Source organism: Rhodnius prolixus, unplaced genomic scaffold, assembly GCF_049639745.1.
Source record: "Rhodnius prolixus isolate KJV_2025 unplaced genomic scaffold, Rpr scaffold_4, whole genome shotgun sequence".
Lineage (NCBI taxonomy): Eukaryota > Metazoa > Arthropoda > Insecta > Hemiptera > Reduviidae > Rhodnius > Rhodnius prolixus.
In genome coordinates, this window is record NW_027411614.1 from 37563049 (window position 1) to 37587578 (window position 24530).

General features: G+C 33.2%; 1 protein-coding gene across 5 annotated transcripts in view; it reads right to left on the reverse strand.

The window, feature by feature from the left end:
- The window catches only part of RhoGEF2 (Rho guanine nucleotide exchange factor 2), a 501746-nt gene that overhangs the window by 393778 nt on the left and 83438 nt on the right, over positions 1–24530 (reverse strand). For 4 of the 5 annotated variants that reach the window (XM_074130469.1, XM_074130467.1, XM_074130468.1 and 1 more), the window contains 12 exons: positions 20248–20478; positions 16664–16748; positions 14969–15195; positions 14756–14878; positions 14506–14619; positions 14327–14425; positions 14149–14241; positions 13485–13678; positions 12712–12895; positions 12321–12432; positions 12065–12229; positions 10413–10466 (listed from right to left, as the gene is read on the reverse strand). In XM_074130469.1, the coding sequence (XP_073986570.1) occupies positions 10413–10466; positions 12065–12229; positions 12321–12432; positions 12712–12895; positions 13485–13678; positions 14149–14241; positions 14327–14425; positions 14506–14619; positions 14756–14878; positions 14969–15195; positions 16664–16748; positions 20248–20478 (1681 nt within the window). The remainder of the gene's footprint in view (positions 1–10412; positions 10467–12064; positions 12230–12320; positions 12433–12711; positions 12896–13484; positions 13679–14148; positions 14242–14326; positions 14426–14505; positions 14620–14755; positions 14879–14968; positions 15196–16663; positions 16749–20247; positions 20479–24530) is intronic. The other variant, XM_074130470.1, reaches the window with a different exon arrangement.

The following is a 24530-nucleotide window of genomic DNA, read 5'->3' on the forward strand; positions in this document are numbered from 1 at the left end:
AAAAAAAAAAAATATCACCTAAGTATCGATTGCTGAAAAACTTGCACGTTCGGTCAGTGTAAACAGATGGGATAAAAACATTCTGTGAACGTTCGTTCTTTCGACGATCACATGGCCAAAGAGTCTTTAACCTGATAAGTGTGTTCGATCGACGTGTATACTCGTTTTGAAAAATATAAAATTGCCATTAAGTATAATAACTCAAAATTTTTATAAAAATACAATAAGAATATTAATTTGGTGGGATGTTTCCTTTATCTTACCAATAGAACTACGGTGGGAGTCAGCCAAATGATAAGTGGTTGGTACATGTTTGGTCTCCGCATTAGAGATTGGGATTTACGCACACAAATAGAAGCTCTCAACCCATGTGCAATGCCTTTCTTTACTTTAGGTAGAGGTTCAGGACCTCAGTACGAGCATGATTTCATTTTGCACAGAATTCAAAGCTCTTTTCTTCCTTGTAAAAAAGCTCTTGCGTCCCCTAGTTAACTAGAGCAATGCATACGTGAAGTGGTGCAAGATTTTGAATGAGCATAGAATGCTATGGTAATCTCAAGCCCCAGTGCTTGCAGTGATTATTACGATACGTTGTAAACTTTTGGTTGTTTTGCCCTGCGTTCCCGTCGTGTATACACGTCATTGTCTGATTTTAATTCCGCACACTGTGGGATTTTTTTTTTTAGAACTAAATTCCACGCTTAACTGGTTAAGAGCTTTCTAGAGTATTCAATTGGGAATTTTGTTTGCTGGCCTTTTTTTTTGTTTTCTGTTTAGTTTTATTCAAAAAAACTTCATGAAATAGAATTTTCACATGACATATTCGTTTCGAGGTCCCTGAGGTCTGAAAATAATAATTATTATTTTTAGAAAATGGTTCTAGCACAAAAACTAAACATTTCGTTTGAATAATACCACGAGAACTGACGGAAGTTTAGCGATAAAGAAGCTAAAACGGAAGTTCCCTTTATTGCTTTTCCACCACTTTTTGGAGATATTCTCGAAAATGGTTGCATCAATTTTCTCTAAACTTGGCAACCACATTGTACACAAGAAGTCCTATAATGTCCAAGTTGAAAAATTCGATTAGGGACAAATTTTCCAAAAGAAAAAAACCCTTCCGGCCTAAGTACAGCAATAGAAACCCAACAAATCCGTCCACGAAAAGTTTATCCTAAAAATCCTTTGCCATCAGAATCAATAATTGAAAATCAACTTTATTAAATGTGACTCACAGTGAATATATACGCTTTAGAAGAGGGTGTTCGCAGACAGGGGGATACTAGTAGACAGCAGAGCAAAAAGAACACTATCATGAAAGTCAAGATAAACAATTTTCAGAGGAAAAAAGACGGTGCCGCGGTACAGAAATGTTAAAACCGTGGGTAAATAAAGTTCGGGCGTCTTGTGATAATCTCACTTTTATCACCATTCGTAGCACAGCCTCCACCCAAAAGTTACACACCTTAAAGGCTTGCTTAAAACAGTATAAAACTAATAATATTCGTGTAAGTTACTTTTAATAATACACAACGAATATTTTACAGAATTTAAATACAGAGTGATCCATTTAAAACGCACCAATCGCAAATAACTTTTTAAGAAAGCAGAAATCCGGAAAACCCTATTAAATAAACAATGTTTTTTTTCGGTCTAGTTTTCAAATTTTCCACCCCCTCGATGCTGTATCTTCATTTTTGGCGGAGTTTTGGCTAAAAAACTAATCGGGGTTACATGAGGACCACTGGTTTTGACAATGATTATGAAAACTACATAAAAAATTGTGAAAAATGGCGTTGACCCCGTTTCGATATCCCTAATATTTGTCGAAATAATTAACCTTTTCGCGCCTAACGGGGCACATACGACCCAAGCAAATTTCCAAAAATTCTTTTGGGACAGAAACGCTTTTCTGTCTAATGGGAGACTTTCCCACCAGTCCTGCCAATATTTTTGAAGGTATTTTCATTCACAGAACATAGATGATGGCACTACCGTACATAATGCAATTCCCGCGTTTTTGAACTGTTGTAGCAAGCAGCTCATTCCATACTGCACGAACGTAAATAGTTTAGTTTTGGAAAATACCGCCCATTTTCGATTAAATTTTGATTGATCCATAAATTTTAATGATTAGAAAATCATTGGTTTTCTTAACAAAATGACTCATTGAAGACTGCTGTGACACATATGCCCCAGTGGTCAGGACTGATGGGACATATATGTCCCGGTCATAAATCAGTGTTTAAAAGTTTCCTAAAATTATAACATCTTAATTTTAGCATTCTAGTGTGCCCTACTCATAGTTTATGCTACCAAAATTGTTCTGTTGTAAAACAAAAAAAAAAAACTCGTCGCGAAAGGGTTAAGATCAAAGTTACAATTTTATCTATTCGTGAACGGTTACATACACATTTTGGGAGGTCCCTCTGAGTGCAAAAAAAAAAGAGTTATTTGTGACGCAAAGAACAAAAATATTAATAGTTGAAGATTTAAAAAAATGTAGTGTAACGTAATGGTTGCGGGTGAATCAGAATAAATTTATTTTACCATCAAATAAAAGCAACCATCACATCAGTTTAATGTACCCCGTATGCAAGCGACTTGCATCACGCTTAGATAAAATTGTAACTTTGATCTTAAATATATCGACAAATATTAGTGATATCAAAATGAGATCAACGTCATTTTTTCACAATTTTTTTTATGTAGTTTTCATAATCATTATCAAAACCAGTGGTTCTTATAGAACCCCAATCAGTTTTTTTTTTTTTGGCCGCAACTCCGCCAAAAATGAAGATACGAGGGTCGTTTGAAAAGTCCGTGCAAAGTCAGAGAGATAGCACCACTGGCGCGTATCGAGGTTATGTTTAGTTAGTAGCATCTCTTGGAAGAACACACACCAAGTTTCAGCCAGATCGGTCTATTTCTTTGTGTTTGGCATTCGTTTGAATCGAGGAAGTCGAGTGATTTTCAAAAAATGGACGAAAAAGAATTTCGTGTGTTGATTAAACACTACTTTATGAAAGGCAAAACGCCTGAGGAGACTAAAGAGAAGCTTGATAAACATTATGGTGACTCTGCACCTTCGATTAGAACAGTTTATAAGTGGTTTCAAAATTTTCGGAGTGGCCATATGTGCACAAGTGACGCTGAACGTTCTGGACGCCCTGTTGAGGTTACTACTCCAGAAATCATTGATAAAATCCATGATATGGTGATGGATGACAGAAGAGTGAAGGTGCGTGAGATTGCTAGTAATGTGGGCATCTCGAATGAACGGGTACATAATATTTTGCATCAACATTTGGACATGACAAAGCTATCCGCAAGATGGGTGCCGCGATTGCTCACGCTTGACCAAAAAGGAAATCGTGTGAAGTGTTGCAAGGACGGTTTGCAGCTGTTCCAGAAGAATTCGCAGGACTTTAAGCGTCGTTTCGTCACTGTGGATGAAACATGGATACATCACTACACTCCTGAGATCAAAGAACAATCTAAACAATGGGTTACCAAGGGGGAATCTGCGCCAAAAAAGGCGAAGACCGTTCCTTCGGCCGGAAAGATTATGGCGACTGTCTTTTGGGATTCGCAAGGAATAATCCTCATCGACTATCTGGAAAAGGGTAAAACTATTACAGGTGCATATTATTCATCGTTATTGGACCGTTTGAAAACCGAGCTGCAAGAAAAACGCCCACGATTGGCCCACAAAAAAAGTCCTTTTCCATCACGACAACGCACCAGCTCACACCTCAGCAGTTGTGGTCGCAAAATTAATGGAAATAGGGTTCCAACTCGTTTCACATCCCCCCTATTCTCCAGACTTGGCTCCCTTGGACTCCCAATATGAAGAAATGGCTGGCGGGAAAAAGATTTTATTCAAACGAGGAGGTGATTGCAGAAACGAATGGCTATTTTTCAGACTTGGACAAATCCTATTATTCGGAAGGGATCAACAAACTAGAGCAGCGTTGGACGAAGAAATTTGTCTGAAAAGTTATTAACGAAAAACTGAAACAATCAAAATGCAAATTTGAATCAATGGCTGCGATGAAGTGATAGGTTTCGTCTCCAGCTACTAAAACGAAATCATAATTTCGGCAATAAATGAAGCGAAATATTTGTAAAAAAAAAAGGCTGTGCATCGAAAAAGTCATTGGTTTTCACTCCCATATTAAATTCAATATATTAGAATTAGAGAAGAATGTCACTGACCTTTGACATCAGTATTTTTATTTGAAAAAAAAAAAAAAAAAATTACAAAGAGAAACAAAAACGGCTATCAGTACGTGATAGAAATGATGTAGGCGAGTATAGAAAAATAGAAAGACTGACTGCAGTTGATAACACTTCTCTGGACTTCTTCTATGTCCTCAAAGAGGAAATGTTGAAGAACAAAAGAACTAATGCTGAATACCCTCAACATCTCTGCGGCCACTTCAACAAGCCTCCCACCTCAAACCAATGCATTCATCATTATGTGAAAAGTTGGTCGATATAGAATATGTATCTTTCTCCCCACCTATGTGTTGAACAATTAACTCTTCTCCAACAAACATCTTTCTGATGAAAATACATTATACAGCACAAAATTTCCAAACTAAGAATTTATTATGTTGGATTTTTTCAGAAAGAAATGAATAACTAATTAGAATCAAGCAAAGATTCGCCAATTTTCTAAATTGATTTAGAAACTCAATTAAAATTACCGTTCGCTGATTTGCCTTATAAAAACGCATGTAACATGAAAAAATTCTATAATTGTTCAGGGTACGAACTTAACGATGTAACAAACTCCTTACATAATGTTAATTAAAGTGACTTAGGTAACCTTAATTACCTAGAAGCAATTAATAAAAAAATTCTTCCCTAATTAAAAGAAAATGGCCACCCACACGGCCTTCTTAATCAATTTTTAAATTTTGTATATTATTCTCTTTAAAATGTTTTTTTTAATAGGAGATCTTGGCCAAATGATAGGACATTGAACTTGGCAGAAGTCAAAGAGAGGACAAAACTGAAAGGAAGTATCAATCAAAATTAAATTCAAAAGAGGAAGTTATAGCAACAAGTTTAAACTTTAGACAAAGAGATATCTTCATTAAATCGAACATTTTTTTAAGGAGGTAAAAAAAGGAGGTGAACCTGGCTCAAAACATGAAAGGGCACGTGTTAAAAGGTTTTTTTATTTTATTCTATCTATTTTTTTAAGGATTCAACCCTTCGATTAAATTGATATAATGAGCCCTTACAGCGGAACGGTAGCACGTAACTGTCCGGGATAACAGATTCGGGCGCCTAGGTGTCTACTCGAACCTAAACCCAATAGATGATAGTCTTTTCTACAGAACCTGAAGAAGATTTTTGGTAAAAACAAGAAATAAATAAACATTCTCCACAATTACAACACACTTCTAACGAGTAAAGTCAGTCAAAAACAAAAAAAATTCCAACAGAGAAAAACTAAATAGAGTTGCATTAATGGCGCATAAATAATAAAAGAAACAAATTTAGAAAGGTATTAAGTGTCTAAATGTGAATAAAAACATTTTTTAAAGAGTAATTGTGGCAGGAAGCCAAAAATAGTAAAGTTAAGTGTCTATGTGGTTAACTGTACCATCAATATTAGTGACGGCATGTGTACTAACTTGGAACCCATAAGTGTATGTGTATAGAGTACGTATGAATTCTAGCAAAGATAAGGTCATTCAGAACTTCAAATCTAGGAAGCAGTGTAATATCTCTGTTTGAGTTATTTCAATTGATTGGTGCGCAATAACTTTATTTTCACAATATTTCTGTTTAATATTATGGCGATGATGAGATGGTACACATTGCGTATAAATGATACACTGGAGGGTAAGCTTAGCGCTACCTCTTTCATCAAATTACCTAAAAAAGCATTTTTCCTGAGTAAAAAAGTTTCAATCTACAGGGTACGGCAGCATAACTTCTTTTTTGCAAAACTTAATAAAACCCATTGTATGAATCAGAACATTTTTATTTGTTTCTTTATAATGTAGGTGCATGCCTAAAGTTTTGTTTTACATAGTTTTGAAGATAAGATCAGATAGGTGACCTCCGCCATTCTCCACAGACTGAGTAAACCGATTTCTGGCGTTTGTCAAGACTCTTGCCAGCATAGCAGGCGTTATGTTGGCAATTTCTTCCTGGATGCTGGTCTTTAAATCTTGTAGGGTCCTTGGACGGTTCACATAAATACGGGATTTCAGCCCCATAGAAAAAAATCACAAGGGTCCAAATCGGGAGAGCGGGCCGGCCACTCCCAATCGCCCCTAATTGAGATGAGGCGCTCTGGGAAGTGTTCCCTCAAAAACAGCCATCGATGCTCTTGAAGTGTGTACCGTTGCACCGTCTTGTTGGAACCAAATGTCCCCTAAGTTCACCTCATCTAGCCGTGGAAAAAATATTCCTGTAACATGTTTACATATCGGTCCGAATTTACTGTCTCTGCGACTTCATTTTCCTCAACGAACCAGGAACCAATAATTCCAGCTTAGGAAATTGCAACACCACACTGTGAGTTTAGGTGAATGCAAAGGCCTTCGATGCAATTCAACATCCAGGAAGAAATTGCCAACATAACGCCTGCTATGCTGGCAAGAGTTATGACAAACGCCAGAAATCGGTTTACTCAGTGTATGGAGAATGGCGGACGTCACCTATCTCATTTTAACTTCAAAACTATGTAAAACAAAACTTTAGGCATGCAACTAGATTATAAAAAAACAAATAAAAATGTTCTAATTCATACAATGGGTTTTATTAAGTTTTGAAAAAAGGAAGTTATGATGCCGCACCCTGTATATTTATGGGTTCGAATCCAGCTGCTGGCCCTTAGATTTTCTCTTCCTAGGAGCTTCTTATAGCACATTTTTTTTTATAGATGAACAGTGTTGTCCGTAACGACAGAACACTCCAGCAGTGCACTAAAAAAAAAAAGCTCTAGGCGTCAATGACCTCAAATGGTGAGGGGGAACAAGTTTAAAGAATATCGAAGAGTCGTTTGAAATCGAAATTGGATCTTTCAGAGCAAATTTTTCATGATATAATTTTAGAAAATGCGTAGTTTTCAAGGTTTCATTACAGCTGAAATAGTATCAATTTATGATCAAATATGATCTAGTGTGGGCTACAGTAAACTACCAAGAAAGTAATAATCAAAATTGGAGGAGCAATTACACAAGAGTAGGAGATTACACAATGCTGCTAACCTTTGGGACAATTCTTGAAGTTTAAGCTACCTCTATCCGTTAAGTATTGTTTAGTACTTTTAAATCAAAACTGCAAAGCACGCTACAGAAACACACATAGTAATAAATAAAAGGAAGTTTAAAAAAAACAAAAAGAAACAATGTTTTCTTTTTTTCTAAAAATATTTTGGATAGACTCAACTCTGGTGGTCTCTAAAGGGAAGCAACACCATTGCATTTAAGATGAACTATAATGAGAAAAGCGACCGTAAGAAATGACCTACAGCAAGAGTAAATCGGGCGAGCACTGTATGCAGAATTAGATCGGGTCAGAGATTTGAAATATGGTGACCTACTTCAGGTCAAAAAATGTGAGCTGCAGTCCCGGCCGGCGATCTAGTACACATTTGCTAATAATCCACACGCTGCTAACTTAATATTATTTATAGAAGCTGGGTTATATTGCGTGCATGTGTGTGTGTGAGTATTTTGTGGAGAGTTACGATAAAGAGAGGGGGGGTGCAGTAAATAATGGATAATTCATTTTAAACTAATCAAAGAATAACTGGTCAAAATGTTTACCATTATTTACGCTTTCACAAGACAATTAAAACAATTGACTTTAAGAGGCTCAATAGAGAAGAGAAAGTTCAAGCAATACTAAACTCTGTAGTAAATCATCTGAAGATTGAACCTCAGTACAATAAATGCCACATTAACCACCTAATAAGAAGGAATAAGACTTGAAAGAGAGATCTAATGGAAATCAAACGCATATCTCTATTTGATCCCCTCTAACTTAGTTATAACATTATTTCTGAAAATATTTTTCTTAATTTGTCACAAAATATTCAATAATTTACTATTTGAGTGAATTAATTGGTATCATTTGAAAATAAGAGCTCTGAAATACTCAGTAATTGTTTGTATATTTATTGAGTTCAATCACTGAAGTTCACTTTAATATTTAATTAATTAGCACTGTTTTACAAAAAGTTCGATTAAGAATACCTATTATTTTTCGAATTACAACCACTAAGTTGGGCTCGAAGTATTGAGTAAACGGGCACAACAGAAACGCCATTGCTGCAGCAGTAGGCAGCGAGTGATTCGAGGATAACTTGCATTATTAGAGATTCAAAGAATTGGTGATTTGCAAGTAGGATTTAAAACGTTACCTTCACCTAGGAACGTCACTACTGCCACACTAGAGACGGCTTATGCTGACTAAGGTAAATCAAATTGGATAAAACTATATAGCTGTTAAATGGCTTGGTATTTTCATTTCTTTAACCATTTTGCTGTACCATTCCAGTAAAGTGGTACATTAGGTTGTAAAATATACTTCAAACTATGAATTTAAAATAATTCAATTAACCTTCCCCTTACAATATACAAAACTCCATACTGTTATACGGGGCTGAGAGATCTTGGCAGACGCGCTCCAAAAATAAGTAAATAGAAAGAGATTGGCGCGAGTACCGAGAGTTGGCGCGTTTCGGATAGCTTCTGCCTACCAAACAGTCTCTGAACCAGCCATTTTGGTCATCGCGGGAGTCATCCCCGTTGCGCTGCTGGCTAGTGAAAGGAAGCGGCTCTTCGATAGGGCAGCAGTAGTAGTGCTGCATAAGCGAATTCAGGCTAGGCCTGACAGTAGGGGGCTATTTTAGCCGGTAGGCCGCGAGGGAGTCTTAAGAGAATAGCCAAACTACCCCTTATCCCATAAGTTCCCTTAGTTAAAATTACTTAAAAAAAAGAAAAAAAAGATTCAAATAATTGTAGTAGACCACAAAGTTCAGATAAAATCTAAAAAAGAAACAACTGCACTAAGGAAAGTAGTGCTTTCGATTGAAAGATACTGTACGCTACGCTAAGTCGCGTCCCCGGAAGCTACTAAATGGAAATATATATTTATCTTCCTACTAGAAAAAAAAGAAATTATTTAACTAAGCCTTCATCTGCAGGTTAAGGCGAAAAAAAACAGTTGAAACTAAAGTGAAGAGTAAAAAAAAAAAAAAAATCCTACTTTTACAATCTGAACTAAATTTGTAAATGCCTTGGGAGAAGTTAAAAACTAATGAAACGAAACCTGGAATGTTGCAGTATTATTTACAAATCCAAGATTATATATATACATTCCCTAGATGTGAGTTCAACCAAATATTTGGCACTATAGCAAATATAAATAAACAGGGAAATAAATAAGTTTTATCGCCTCTTCTTAAAACCTTTTTTTGCAAATTACCGTAACCGTAACTTAAAAATGAGACAGAGAGAGAGAGAGAGAAAATCGAGGTTTATATTTTCAGAAAAGTTACTTTTCTTTAATTTCAGAAAGTTACCAATGAATTTAATTCCCATTATTAAGGAGGAGATGGTAGTAGACTGGTGTAATGACGTCAAGTACAGCTGAATGATACATTAGAAAAAAGCTAGCCAACCCAACTTATTTAAAAAAAATTCTACCTTCTTTTTCTTAAAATATGTACAAAATTATTTCATAAAAGAGTAGAATTATAAAAAATTAAAAAATAGAGCAATGAACCTTGACTAAATGTTCAAAGATGAATCTAAGCTTTCTTTTATTTATATTTTGTTAATAATTAAAGGAAATCGCTTCCAGAAAAGCCTAAACCCTGCTTTTTTCAATCAATTATACTTCAAAATCAATTATTCAAATATAAGTGATAGGCATTAGGTGGATAAGTAGTAAATGAAAGTTAAACAAAATTTTTGCGAGCTATTTTCAAGGAAAGTATGAAAAACTAATAAAATACATTGTCCCACTTTCTTTAGAAGAAGTTCGGAAAAAAACAGCTAAATAACGAAAAGGACAAAAGGCTTAATTAAAGTACTTATTTTTTAATTTTCTTAAGTTTTGGCTTGACATTTCTCTGTTCAATCACAAATTTAACTGCTGACTGCATGACATTTCATTACTTTGTTGAAAAAAATACTGTAAAATAAACCTATTGCTATGCGAAAATAAAAATAAGTAATAAAAATAAAAACAGAGAAATTAATAATATCCGCAAGAGAATTGAATTTTTAGAGCCCAGAAATTAAAATAAACAATAAACGCTTGTTCTAAATCATCCTTATACCATATTACACTCATTAATAAACTATAAACGGAAAATGATTAAATAATATCAGGCAAACAAAAATAAATGTGAATAAACCATAAAAACTAACCTGATTCATGTACTGCTGAAAAATCCTCTTCTTGTGTCCTCTTTGTTCGATCAACTGTCACAAGATAAAAGTATTTCATTAGAAATGCTAAAGGAGGCTTTAATAAAATAAATCAGTCACAATTAAATCAAAATCAAAACGGAATCTAAAAATACCCAATAATTCATAGCAAGGGAAAATTTCAAATATAAACGATTGAATTTCTACAAAAATGTTTTTCTAACACCAATCTAGCCGAACATAACAGTATATTTTGTTTTGTTACACCTAAATTTTAAATAGGTCTAGATGAATAATTAAATTCGCACTATCATTATCACTGACAAATAAATACATTTTGCTTATCTTATTTAGTGTTGAATTATTCTGAAAAACAATTATAATTTTAGAATAGCACAGACTACAGTGCTAGTCTGAGAAAAGTAGGGGTTAGGCTCCCTAATATGTGTTTACCAAAAAGTTGCTGCTTTTTAAAATGTACTAAAATTCGATAACTGTCGCATATGGATGTTCATTTTTAATAAATCTTACTTTTTAGAAATATAATAAATAATGCTAATTTTTACAGAATTTTTTTTTTTCACAAATTGTAATTATTGAATAATATACTTTGTTGGTGCTCAGTGAAATTTTGCATTCTAAGGTGTTCAATAAAAGTGCTTAAATGTTTTTTAATTATACCAGTATACATATTCACATTCGGTCATGAAGGAAGTATTAGAAAATTTCCATCTAATACGAAATTGCAGCATGTAAAACAAGAAATATAAAAAAATACAATTTAAAGTAAAATTAGCATGATAATAATTGTGGGATATTAAAGAAAATACTCGTTTAGATTTATTTATAGTAAAACATTGTTGGAAATGTCAATATCCGTGTCCGCAAGTTGAGAACAGCTTTTAATATCCAATATGAAACTTTAAATACGAAAATTTATGAGAAGAGAACCAGTGGTTCCTTTAAAAGAAATTATACTTAGTAGTTGTAAGGCTCAAAAACTGCAAAGAGCAGAGACAAGAATACATACTTTTAAAAAGTAAGCATTGACTAAGATTTGTTATGGCATAATTAGACTCTTTAGTGATATTCCAACTGACAAATTAATTATTTTGTTTATACTGATGCTTATTACACTACCTATTATCTCCATAACTTGCACTGATGAATATTCTTGCTATTGAGAAAATGCTACTACTTTTTTCTTTCCAACTGAGGTTATTCCCGCCAAAGTCACTTGAAGGTTATTAGCTATTACTAACTTAGAAGGTTTCCTCTTAGGTTTCAGAACAGAGGTCACCAAATTTTCAAATATTGCTGATAATTTTAAATTGTATATGAATACTGAATATAAAAATCTAATAAGACGATCTGCCTTATCTATTTTTATTCTATTTCTTACATGAGAAATGAATCTTTATTTGTCAAAGTCTATATTATTTACGTGCCTACCTACAGTACATTGGTTATCGGAAATGTTTTAAGAAATGTTCAAAACGCAAAGGAATTTTTAAGAAATGAAAATTGAAACTCATCGAATATTTCAAAAAATCCATTTCTCGAAATTGTATAATTTATCCTTTGTAATCTAATCAGGATAACACTTCATAACATATTTAAATTTTTAATAAATTCAAATAAGATAAACTAACCTTGCGCGACGTTGAGAGGACTAGGTTTCCTTTTTGGATTTTCCGGCCGAATTCTTTCCATTAATTTACTGATCCTATCATTTCCTCTGTCTTTCTTAACCATTGGACCCGGGCAATATTCTTCCAAAACATTTACACAACTTCTATGTATATTTAAACCACAATCTATAAAGAATAAAATTTGTAATATTACCAGAAAAATTGGCATATTCAACATGTCCAATTCATTTTTCAATTGTAAATTCCAATTACTTACTTGAACACTGATATCCTTGCGGACCAATTCCCCATATAATTAGCTGGCAATGATTACAATAAGTTACAGTGTAGTATTGATGTGCAACGCAATGATGTCCTCTTGTAGACACCTGGTGAAAAAACATATTGTTACTTCAAATAATGTAGGATGATTTTCAAGAACCTAAAGGCTACTTTTTCAAAAAATTGTATTAATAATTATTGATATTACTCCTACAAAAAGTTCAAATGGAATAATTAATTATTTTGCCCAAGCAAGACCAAACATTTTTTGATATCACTTAAACAGGTAAGTTAATACCATTGACAAGAAGGTTTCAAGCATTCGGCACAGCCGAATTTATTTAATAATAATAATAACCTTAATTTTGTTTTAAAAATGCACTAACCTTTCTAGTTTTTCCAATTAACCTTGCCTTTAGAGATTTATCTTTGGACACATAAGTTGGACATCTTTCCAGAAGTGCATTGAAATGTGCGCCTCTTAAACCGAACACTTTTCCTAAAACAGTCCCGAGAGCAGCACCAGTAGTAAATCTTCTATCATCCACCACTCCTTTTTCTATGTCTTCCCTGAATGAGATACATTGAAATTAATTTTTATTAATGAAACTAAAATTAACATTAATTCAACAATTACATTTTTTCTCTCAAAATCTTTGGAAACTGTCAAATCTTCTGTCTAATAAGTATGAACTATGCAGTGTAGACAGGATTCTAAAAATGAACAATGCTATCGTTTGGTGTTTTAACTATGCCAAATTAACTCTAAACCCATCTGATTTTTTTCTAAACTTATTGAAGTAGAAGAGTACACCTTTTAGGCAGTAATGGGTATGGTTTTTTTTAACAATGGAACTACAAACACTGTAACTACTACCATACTGGTTCCTTCCCAAAGTCGAATTGGTTAATCAGGTTCTTACATGCATTGAACAATCAATTAGATAGCCTTAAGCAAGACAGTTTTCTCTAAAGACATCTTTCGTCAAAATAAGTTTTTTCCATTCACTTTCGTTTACCAGTAGAGTATACTAAATAAATACTAAAAATAATAACGAATTCAACAAAAAATCACAATTTAGAATCTACTCAGATCAATTGAATGAATTTGAAATTATTCAAATATAAATAAAACATAAAATTCATAAAGATGACTCACAAATATGGTTCCATCTTAGGCACGAGTATAGTTTCAATAATCTTCATTTCCTTGCTTTTGTCATGAATACTTTCATCCAATTCAACATCTTTTGGCCCAAATAAAGTGCCTAGACCAGCTGTTCTTTTTGCCTGAAAGTCAGCTAGCTGTTCATTCAATTCTTCTTTAGCTTTCAGTCGCGCTTTCCAGAAAATCTGCAATGTTTTTTTAGAAACAATTTAAGAATTTTTAGTAAGAGCTATGTAAAGTAATCCCTTTTTTTTTTTCTTTTTTTTTTTAAGGCGGGGTTAACATCCAACTACGAATTAGGTGTCGTGGTGTCGAGAAAGCACATACTTTACTATCAACATTTTTTCTAACAAATAAATCATTGCTACGAGCAGGATCCGAACGGGGAATCTACCATTCACAAATGCAACCACTAACATTGTCTCAAGAAATTTAAACAAAAATTTGTATTAATGTAATGCCAAGAGATTTGAAGAAGATTATTTTATTTTTATCTGAATTAAAGTAATAGTCTTTAAAAAAAAGGAAGTAAAGGTAGTCATGGAATTTCACTTTGCAAGTTTGAGTGGTAAAGCAAAAGAAAACTAACTTGCAGCTCAGGATTTCGAGATAGATGATCATAAAATTATGTAGGGAAGAAGTTAATAAAAATTACCTTTCGAAGAATTTCCTCCTTATGGGATTCTTTCAATAAAACATTATCAATTTCCCGCGCCATATTCTCATCGACGTTGTTTAGCCTCAATGGCTGCAAAATAATCATACAAATTATATACAAATCTTAAAATGTAATTTTATGAATGAATAAAAATGATAAAATGTAAATTATTTACCGCTCCAGGAACAAGGAAGCTGGAATGTATTTCGTACGCCCACTTTTTCATTTCTTTGGCACTTCCTTCCTTATATAAGTCGGTTACAAGATAAAATAACTGTAAATAATAATAATCAACAATTAATTAATAGAATATCAGTGGCTTTTCTTTTTTTAATATAAGAACGAATTGCTTACCAAACTGGAAGGATCACTGTTAGAGATAACGTAATTTAGAAAGACTGCTAGATGAGCTTGATGATTCCATAATTTTGAAAGACTTTTAAAAGGGCCATGATCTTCAATCTGACTCTGATAATATAAAAAAATGGTATTAAACAAAATATAAGCAAATGTCATAAACTTGTAAGTTGAGTAAAGGATTTCATATTTCCTAATTTGATTTACAAGCAATTTCAAATTATTTAAATAGCATTCAAAAGTTTACCATTTCTTGATCAGACATATCTTCATCCTCCATTGAAATAATAGGCTGTTGTACTTGGCCTGCGGTGTGCACGTGGAAATTACTTTTAACTTTAGAAGGTGAGTGATCGGATGAATCATTCAACTGTATGAAAGATAAATAAAGTAAAGAGATAAATAAATGATAGAATAATCACTACAAATGAAATATTATCAACACCTCAAAGTGACTTACATCGACTACTCTAGAAGGAGGTGGTAAAGGCGGCGGAGGAGGCGCATCTTCATCAGGTATATGCGAGTAAGTGTCATCTAACGACGCAGAACTCACGTACGGGGGAGGCGGTGTTCCTGGAGGAGTCATCATCCGAGGAGAGTCCACCTCCCAAGACTCTCCCCCTCTGCACCGTTTAGCGAATGATAATTCAGACATTGACTCTGAAGCTATAAGTCGTTTTGATGCTGCAACAAACAACACATCGAAGTGTGCATTTTAATTAGGAAAATGTAAAGTTAACAGAGTTAAAAAAAATAATAAACCACGAGATAGCAGCAATTTTTAAGCAAAAAAGTAAGCTTGCATTCTCAACTGCTAAACAAAGGGCCAATAAACAAGAAAGCTAATAGAATGTGATAGATTACTTATGTTTTTTAACCGCACGACTTTTGGAACTTACTCAATTACACTGTCCGTAACAATTCGATGTGCTACCCCCAACAAAACTGTTAACAAAATAGATGAAATCCTTACGCACAATGACTTGCACTTTTTTTAGCGTAGGAGGAGCGCAGCATCATTCAAATTCATCCCTGTGTTGTAGTTAAATGCGATGCAACAGATACCTACCTACAGACTCTAAGCTATTGCGATTATATTTTCTTTGAAACTGCAATTTTTTTTGTAAAAATACATATTGGTAATCAAATTTCAAATATTTCAACTACGGATTAATTAAATGAAGGAATCAATAAAAATAATTTGAAACAAAATAGTTATTTAAAATATTCTGACATTCTCATGTTTTGATTGAAGTTCTAGAATACTTTGAAAATTCTGTGTTGATGAGAAACATAATGTTACTATAATTTAATAATTAAAAATAAAAATATCTTCGAAATTTGTATAAAGAAAAGTTTTAGTATCTTACGAGTTAATCTAAGAAAAGTATTGAACTCAAAAAACACCTTTCACGTTACCTACACTTTCCTCCTGTAGAGTGTTAATTTCAATTTATCAATTCTTATTCCAAAGCCATTATTGGTAATTACGAAAAAAATATCATATCAGATGAAATTAGTTTACAAACAATCCAGATCTCTTGATATTTCTAAATTTGAACAATCAAAATTACTTGTCCCCATCTGGCTGTTCAAAGATAAAAAAGTGTTATCAAAGATGGGAGGTTATACTATCTAAAATGGCGACTATGCAGAGTACTTTCGTTAGTACAGGTGATACGCCACTAGATAGCATCAGCGTTCAGTTTTGGATACATAACATCGCGTAAATCATGTGACATGAAAGTCGACCACAATTACTTGCTAACATCCAATATTAACAATTTATCATTTATCGTACCCATTCATATCATCTTATTATAACATTCAATGAGGCTTTATCAATTTGATTTATTAATTATTAATTGTAATATTTTAAATTAAATACTAAATTAAAAATTAATCTTCTGAAAATAAATGAATAAAATACACTTGTAGATTACAGTTTGTTATAACGGCATATTCAGCTTTATATCTCCCTTATAAAGGTACATGTAAAATGTTTTTTTTAAATTTTTCTTATATTTCTTTCTTTTTTTTTAATTACTTCCCATTTCCTTTTATGTTTTATACAATAAGTTATGCTGTTAATTTTACAACTTTTCTATTACTAGCACTGTATAAGCAAATAAATAAAACAAAATATACTCACCTTCTGCTAAAGATAAATTGGTATTCAGTGTATCTGGGCTTGATTTTGTTCTATGATGAGTATGATGAATTTGCGGGCTTGCTCCCTATAAAAAATGTTCAATTTATATTCATGATTTGATAAAAAATATGTAATTTTATACAAAAAAAAAAATTACAATCGATTACAATAAAATTAAACAAATATTTATTGTATAGCTATAAAAGATTCATCATGCTTGTAAAATACATCCAAAAAAAAAATCAGACATTTTAACTTAAAAATCTGATCCAAGAAAATCTTTTGACATAAACAAATTTCTCTACATTATATACAAACAATCGCAATCCTTATATACATTTAATCCCAATTAGGATTGTAATTGTCGATACAAAATAAGGTTTTATTCTTTTTTACAATGAGGATCAAATTATAAATCTTTTTTTAACAGGCAAGTGCTGCCCAAACTGAAATTCAGCATGCAGTAGATGTTTGACTAAAACACTGAAAGCTAAAAATAATAATTACAATCAATCATAAAACATTATTAGAAGATAAAAAGTTAATATATCTCAGGAGAAACAGAAGTGTTTTACTTTCTAAAACGTCAGTTACACTATCAATTCGAAAACAAAAAGTTGTACCTTCAAAAAAAAATTCTGAAAGGGGTTAAAAATTTGTTATTTTCTCCGCTTTTATTTTTAGTTTGTTAATAATCAAAATTTTGTTTAGAATGTTAATAATAACATAAATTTATGTCACAAGCAGCGATGGAGATGGTTTTATTTAATGATAAAAACTTGTTAAGTGCAAAAAAAGTTATTTTTGTTATTATTTATTTTCTAGATTGCACTGCATTGTTAATCTTTGTACGGTAAAATGGATCTTAGTAGATGAGACAGGGGTTTATTTAATTTTTTTAATTTCTCTTATAGATCAAACCAATTATTTTAAAAAATAAATAAACAAATAATAATCAAATTAAAAACTGGCCAATGTATAGAGAATTTCGCTTTCCAGCCGTATACAGTATGTTCCAAAAGTCCCATTACCCCCTGCAAACATCCGTGCAGTGTTCTTTTAACAGCATGTATACGAGGTCTGTAAATTAAGTAATGAGACTGATTTTTTAAATTTTTTTTTATTCAAAAAGAATTACAATTCTATATTGTCACCTTCAAAATAACTTCCTTCTGAAGCCACACAGCGCTGGAGACGTTTCTTCCACTCCTCATAGCACTCCGATACTGGAATAGCCTTCAGCTGGTCGGTTACAGCCGTTTGAATGTTTTCGACTGTCCCAAAATGAGTTCCCTTGAGGTGATTTTTGTACTTCGGGAAGAAAAAAAGTCTCAATTACTCAAGTCAGGCGAATAAGGAGGCTGAGGAGCCACAGGAATGTTTTTACTGGCCAAAAACTCCATCAAATGCAAGCTGAATTTTTTTTTTCGATATCCACGAATCGTCCACAAAGAGTTTCTACCTCAAGGTCAAACGGTCAATCAACACTTTTACCGAGAGGTTCTTGAGAAACTTCGAAAAAGAGTCATTCGTGTGAGACCAAACATCAAGAACAAGTGGGTGTTGCATCACGATAATGCTCCTTGTCACACAGCAATTTCAATAAACGAGTTCTTGGCCAGTAAAAACATTCCTGTGGCTCCTCAGCCTCCTTATTCGCCTGACTTGAGTCCTTGTGACTTTTTTCTCTTCCCGAAGTTGAAAAATCATCTCAAGGGAACTCATTTTGGGGCAGTAGAAAACATTCAAACGGCTGTAACCGACCAGCTGAAGGCTATTCCAGTATCGGAGTGCTATGAGGAGTGGAAGAAACGTCTCCAGCGCGGTGTGGCTTCAGAAGGAAGTTATTTTGAAGGTGACAATATAGAATTGTAATTCTTTTTGAATAAAAAAATTTAAAAAAATCAGTCTCATTACTTAATTTACAGACCTCATATATGTTGAGAGAAGCTCATTGTCACAAATTACAAGTAACCATTATTTACTCCAGGCGTTGGGTGTGTACACCGTCATTTTCATCGCACAATATTATTCTCCTCCAGGAGCGATGTAAAATGCACCGCAGCATTGCTGGAGTGATGGAAGCAAATGCATTCCGAACAGCTTCTTTGAGGTCTTTAGTTGTCTGATAACGATTCTGGGCGACTTTTTGTTTGATGTATCTCCATAATGCGTTATCACAGGATGTCAGATCAGGACTTCGTGGAGGCCATTTCAGAGGTGCCGGTAACGCTGGCCGGATCTATCTGTCTCTGAACACTTCGTTTAGGTATTCCCTCACACGGATTGAGAAAAATGAGCTAGCGCAACCATCTTGTTGGAAACCAGATTCGATTACGAAGCCCCCAACGTTCCAATTGCGGTAAAAACCAGTTTCGCGAAGTAACGGCGAGATAAGTTGCGCTAATTCACTGACATGGTCACATGTGTCTCGAGGTCTTCGGATTGGTAGATGGTCTTCCAGAACGCGGTCTATCCTTAAAGGAACCCAGTTTCAAATAGCTTCTTCTCCCAACGTAAAATTGTTGGTTTCGGTGGTGCTCCCCTATTAAATCTAACGTTAAAATCATTTTGGATCTCTTTCAATGTTTTCCCAGCGTGAGGTCGTTCATGAGCCCAGCTACTCAAGACGATTCGTTCCTCATTAGTACAATTTGATTCTAACTACTTCACGACTTAACATCTAAAGAACGGGTTACACCTGGGAAATATGATGTTCTGTTCTATCTCTGGAGGTTAGAACTTGAGAACGGCTAGAACAGGACTCGAAAGCGAATGGCTGGAACGACTTTTTTTGTGGTTTATAACCAAAACGTGAAAATCATTACTGAAGACGCCACTTCAATCAACAGACAATCCTATTTTTTCCCCCAAAATTTATTTCATCAAGTAAAATACAAAACCAAGACTGGAAATCGAAACTAAGTCACGCATACTAGTATCAGTAACAACTTCTTATATCTTCTAACAATTACCTATGGTAAAAATAACTTTTACTTATCATAAAAATATTTTGGAAATTCCCATAAGTAAAGCCAGCTTTTCTAAATATTTCTAGTGTTTACCTTGAACTGGCCAGTTACCTCCCAAACATTTCAATGAAATGTTGAAAAGGATTAATAACCCCTTTTTCTTATCAAAAATTTGATGGAAATAGACATCGTGACTTGTTTAGTTCGCAAATTAAATGGAAAGGAGAAGTGACCAGTTCCAGTATGTTTTCTATATTTCGCTCGTTAAACTAACTAGTATTTTAAATATTTATTTTCTTTGCAACAAGGACTAATGCTTTTTGCATTAAATGTTCTCAGAAAAATTACACTTTTCGGATCCAATACTTATTTTTCTGAGCATCTTTTCTGCTTCGGAATAGTACATTTGTCACCAACATTAGAAGAGCAAAGACATTATTTCTTACGTTTTAAAAAGCGCATTTACTCATTACCTTACTAAGGACCCCCCATTGAACTTATCATTTTAATTCAAGTCCCCCTAAATGAAGCAGTGCGTTCTAAAAAATAATTTCATTCAGAATAATGTGATGAACTAGAAATTTCAAAAAAAAAAACAACAAAGAAACTCACCGGGGATGTATGATTGTTGTGTTGATGAACATGATGATGTATTATACCCGATGATTGTTGATGTGATGTTGATGAAAACTGTTGCTGATGGTGTTGCTTAAGCTGTTCACTATCACTTGATGTGGACTGTGAATGCAATAGATAATGTCTTGGCGGAAGTGGAGGTGGGGACGATGGGAGCAGAGGACGACGGGATGTCCTGCATGGCAATGGAGGAGCGTCCACCATACCCTGCACCAATTTTATCCACACACACGGACATACCATCAACAAATAGTTCTCATCTTCTTCAGCATACTTCAATAGTTATCTTGGGTGATTTTTTTTTTTTTTTTTTTTTAAAGCGTCATCATGTTAAGAATGATAGTAGTAACCATCAAGCATCAAATGAATGGTTAGAGCGCGCTAGTTTCTACCATCACCAACATGTGAGAGGTTATGGGGGCGTATCTTTTTTTTTGCCGGCAAATAACTTTCTTTCTCTTGTAACTGGTTCAATTTTCATTTGTTTTTTTATTATTTACTTGTAAAATTTTAATTAAATCTTAAACAGGGAACAAATCCAAAATATCCTTTAGTTCAAATTATTAAGAAGACTAATTATGTAGGCTAAACAAAGGAGTGAAATAACAGACATATGTAGGAACCATAACAAAAAAATAAAACGGAAAAACCTTGATGACACTTCAATTAGGCATGAAGAAAATTGAGTAAAATTCAAAAAAAATTCCGTCGAAGTCAAACCTATGAAAAGATTTACAGAAAGAAAAGGCTGAACTGGACTGGTTTGGGCACTTTATATGAGAATGAAGTTGGCCGGCCATACAGAAACTCTTTGCAATGAAGCGAAAATGAAGAACCAAAGAGGCGGTAGAAAGCCAAGAACTACCCTGAAAAGGTATGTACAATAAAAATAGTATTTCCGCAAAGGAAGTTCATACTGAAACAAGTGATTATACCAAGGAAGGCAGGAAAACGCAAATGAATGCACCTCGACAGCATGATGGTAAAAGAGGATAAATAAGATTAACTTCCTTATATTCAAAAACAGCATTTTTATGCAACCAATTAGCGTTTGCTCTCTGGATTCTCAAATTTTGGAATTACTAGATTTAAATTGCTAAAAGAATCAAGATATTACCGCATTACTCTCGATATTACCACACCAAAAACACCAATCGCTATTGATAGTTTGGTTACCATCTATTTTTCAATAGCATCCAACGTACCTACCTCTCAATACATGGCACCAAACAGCAATAATAAAATAAAATTATGAATAGACATTCCCCTTACCTTTCACTTTCAGCAATAACAATGAGCATATTTTTCAAAGACTTAATGCTACAAATATTAAAAGCACGAGTAGTTCATAAATTCTTAAATGTTCAACAATTTCCAACAATACATGTTATCTCATGACAAGAAAGAGAGAAATAAAAAGTTATCAACAGCAGAACAATAAAAAAGAAAAACCTGGCACAAACATAACTAAGAAAAAAGAAAAAGAAAAACAAATAAAAGATGAAAACTAAAACAAAGAAGTAATAAAAGAGGAATTACTAAAAGTTTTTCAATAAATTTTCACAACAGCAATAAACAAAAGCAGATTGTATAAAACGCAAACAAAATTATAGAAAATAAAAACACTCAAAATATTTACAAAAAAAAAAGAAAAAAAAAATGTCTAAATGCAACTTAAATAAATAAAACAAAAGAAAGAAAGCCACAGCCAAAAAAGCTAATTAAAAATAATATTTACATAACAGAATTAATAACTAAAATGTATCTGAAATTAATTGATTAACACAAAAATATATTCTAAAAGACTGAAACGATGCAACATTCAGCTAAAAATATTGTAAATAATACATGAAACAAACAAACAAATTTAGCTGAAATATGGAATAGGTTTCACGATAAATACTTAACACAATAGTAGATATATCTATATTTTAAATTGTATAGATTTTGCCAATATTATTTCTTTAATTATTAACACAATAGTAGATATATCTATATTTTGAATTGTATAGATTTTGGCCAATATTATTTCTTTAATTATTAACACAATAGTAGATATATCTATATTTTGAATTGTATAGATTTTGCCAATATTATTTCATTAATTATTTTTAAGGAAAAACTTTTTAAGTTTTCTTTGGTCGAATTTACGATAATTGAGGTTTAGATAAAAAAGATCTGGCTGCCTTATGAGGTAATCGAAATTAATGCCAAATTTGTTCTACTTTATAAACTTTAATTAAACAGGATAGATTAAATGATATCTTGAAACATTGTTGATCTTAAATTTTTCAAGAAAGTTGACTTTTGGTAAATTAGGCCTTTGCCTGAACATTTAGTGGACTGCAGTATTTTTTTTAAAATGATTTAAGGCGCGTCAACATCTGAGGTTATTAGCGCCCGAAGCTTTTTTTACAGTACAACGCCGGCCTCCTGGCAATGTTCTCTTGTTACAGACAACATCGGACAGTGAGCTGTTAGAAACTTCAAGAAAAAATCTAAGGGCCAGCAGGTAGATTCGAACCAGGGACCTCCGCGTGAGAATCCAATTCGTTAACCGCATAGCTAATCTCCTCCCTAGTTAATTGTTGGAAAGAATAATTTCCTCAGTCTCTCCATTAAATCGTGATTTATGTAAGTCGATCGTTTTTCTATGCAGGTTTTGAATACGAGAGTAATTTTTTCGCCCTCTCCGAAACTCTCCAATGAATATTGAGCATCACTAGAACCAGGGACCGTTCGGAAAAGGAAGCGCAGGCACTTAAGATCATAATAATGAAGTGTAATTAATAGGGCAAAAGTTAAATCTTAATATGAAATAAGCAAATACCCTAATAATAACTCTTTGGTGAGAGATTAGTCGTAGACAATTAAAAATAAATAATTTTACAGAATGTTTGTTCCTTTATTTTATTTTATTCTTTCAACATAAAGATTTTGCATAGCCAAAGTTTCGCTCTACTAATGACGTTTTAATTCCTAAAAAAAATAGTCCCACTTATACATCGTATCCAATAATTTATCTTATCTTACGTTAGTTTATTTAATATTTAAACGGAACCTTTCTAAGAAATCGATAAAAAACGCATTCTTCTATGAAATCACACTTATCTAATAATAATAAATAGAATTGCTGTCACATTAATCAACGAAGTAAAAAAAATTGCTACGTGAATTTTATTCAAAGAATTCATTGTTATTATTATTAAAAATTTGATGAATGAAAATAATAATTACAAACTATTACTAATTACGCGCCTTTAGGCTATTCATAAAATTACATAAAATATTTTTCAGCTCGTTTATAGGTTTACGTTCACAAATGACATCATAACAAATCATACAAGTTATTTCTTCTATTTATTACTGTTTCTTCAGAACATTTGTTTGTAATTGTTACTGGCGTTTTATTTATTCTTCTTTATATTCTTACATCTATTTCAAGGGAAAAGAAATAGTGAAGCGTTTTCTAAGAAATGAAAAAAAAGCAGGCTTAAATTAATTTTGAAAAATGGCAATTCATTCCAAATAATTTTAACCAATAAGTATAAATTTTTTAAAAGGGTTCTTCATTTAAATAAAATTGACTTTCATAAACTTACGCTGTGCTCGATTTGAGATTATTAAGTCAGAATATCTGTTAGCAGTGTAGAAGCACATCTACGAGGGTCGTTTAAAAAGTCCGTGCAAAAATAAAAACTACTTAATTTTTTGGGGTAAACCTTTTTTATTTTTCAACATAGTCTCCTTTTAGGCTTATACACTTCGTCCAACGCTGCTCTAGTTTGTTGATCCCTTCCGAATAATAGGATTTGTCCAAGTCTGAAAGATAGCCATTCGTTTCTGCAATCACCTCCTCGTTTGAATATAATCTTTTTCCCGCCAGCCATTTCTTCATATTGGGCAACAAATAGTAGTCCGAGGGAGCCAAGTCTGGAGAATAGGGGGGATGTGAAACGAGTTGGAACCCTATTTCCATTAATTTTGCGACCACAACTGCTGAGGTGTGAGCTGGTGCGTTGTCGTGATGGAAAAGGACTTTTTTGTGGGCCAATCGTGGGCGTTTTTCTTGCAGCTCGGTTTTCAAACGGTCCAATAACGATGAATAATATGCACCTGTAATAGTTTTACCCTTTTCCAGATAGTCGGTGAGGATTATTCCTTGCGAATCCCAAAAGACAGTCGCCATAATCTTTCCGGCCGAAGGAACGGTCTTCGCCTTTTTTGGCGCAGATTCCCCCTTGGTAACCCATTGTTTA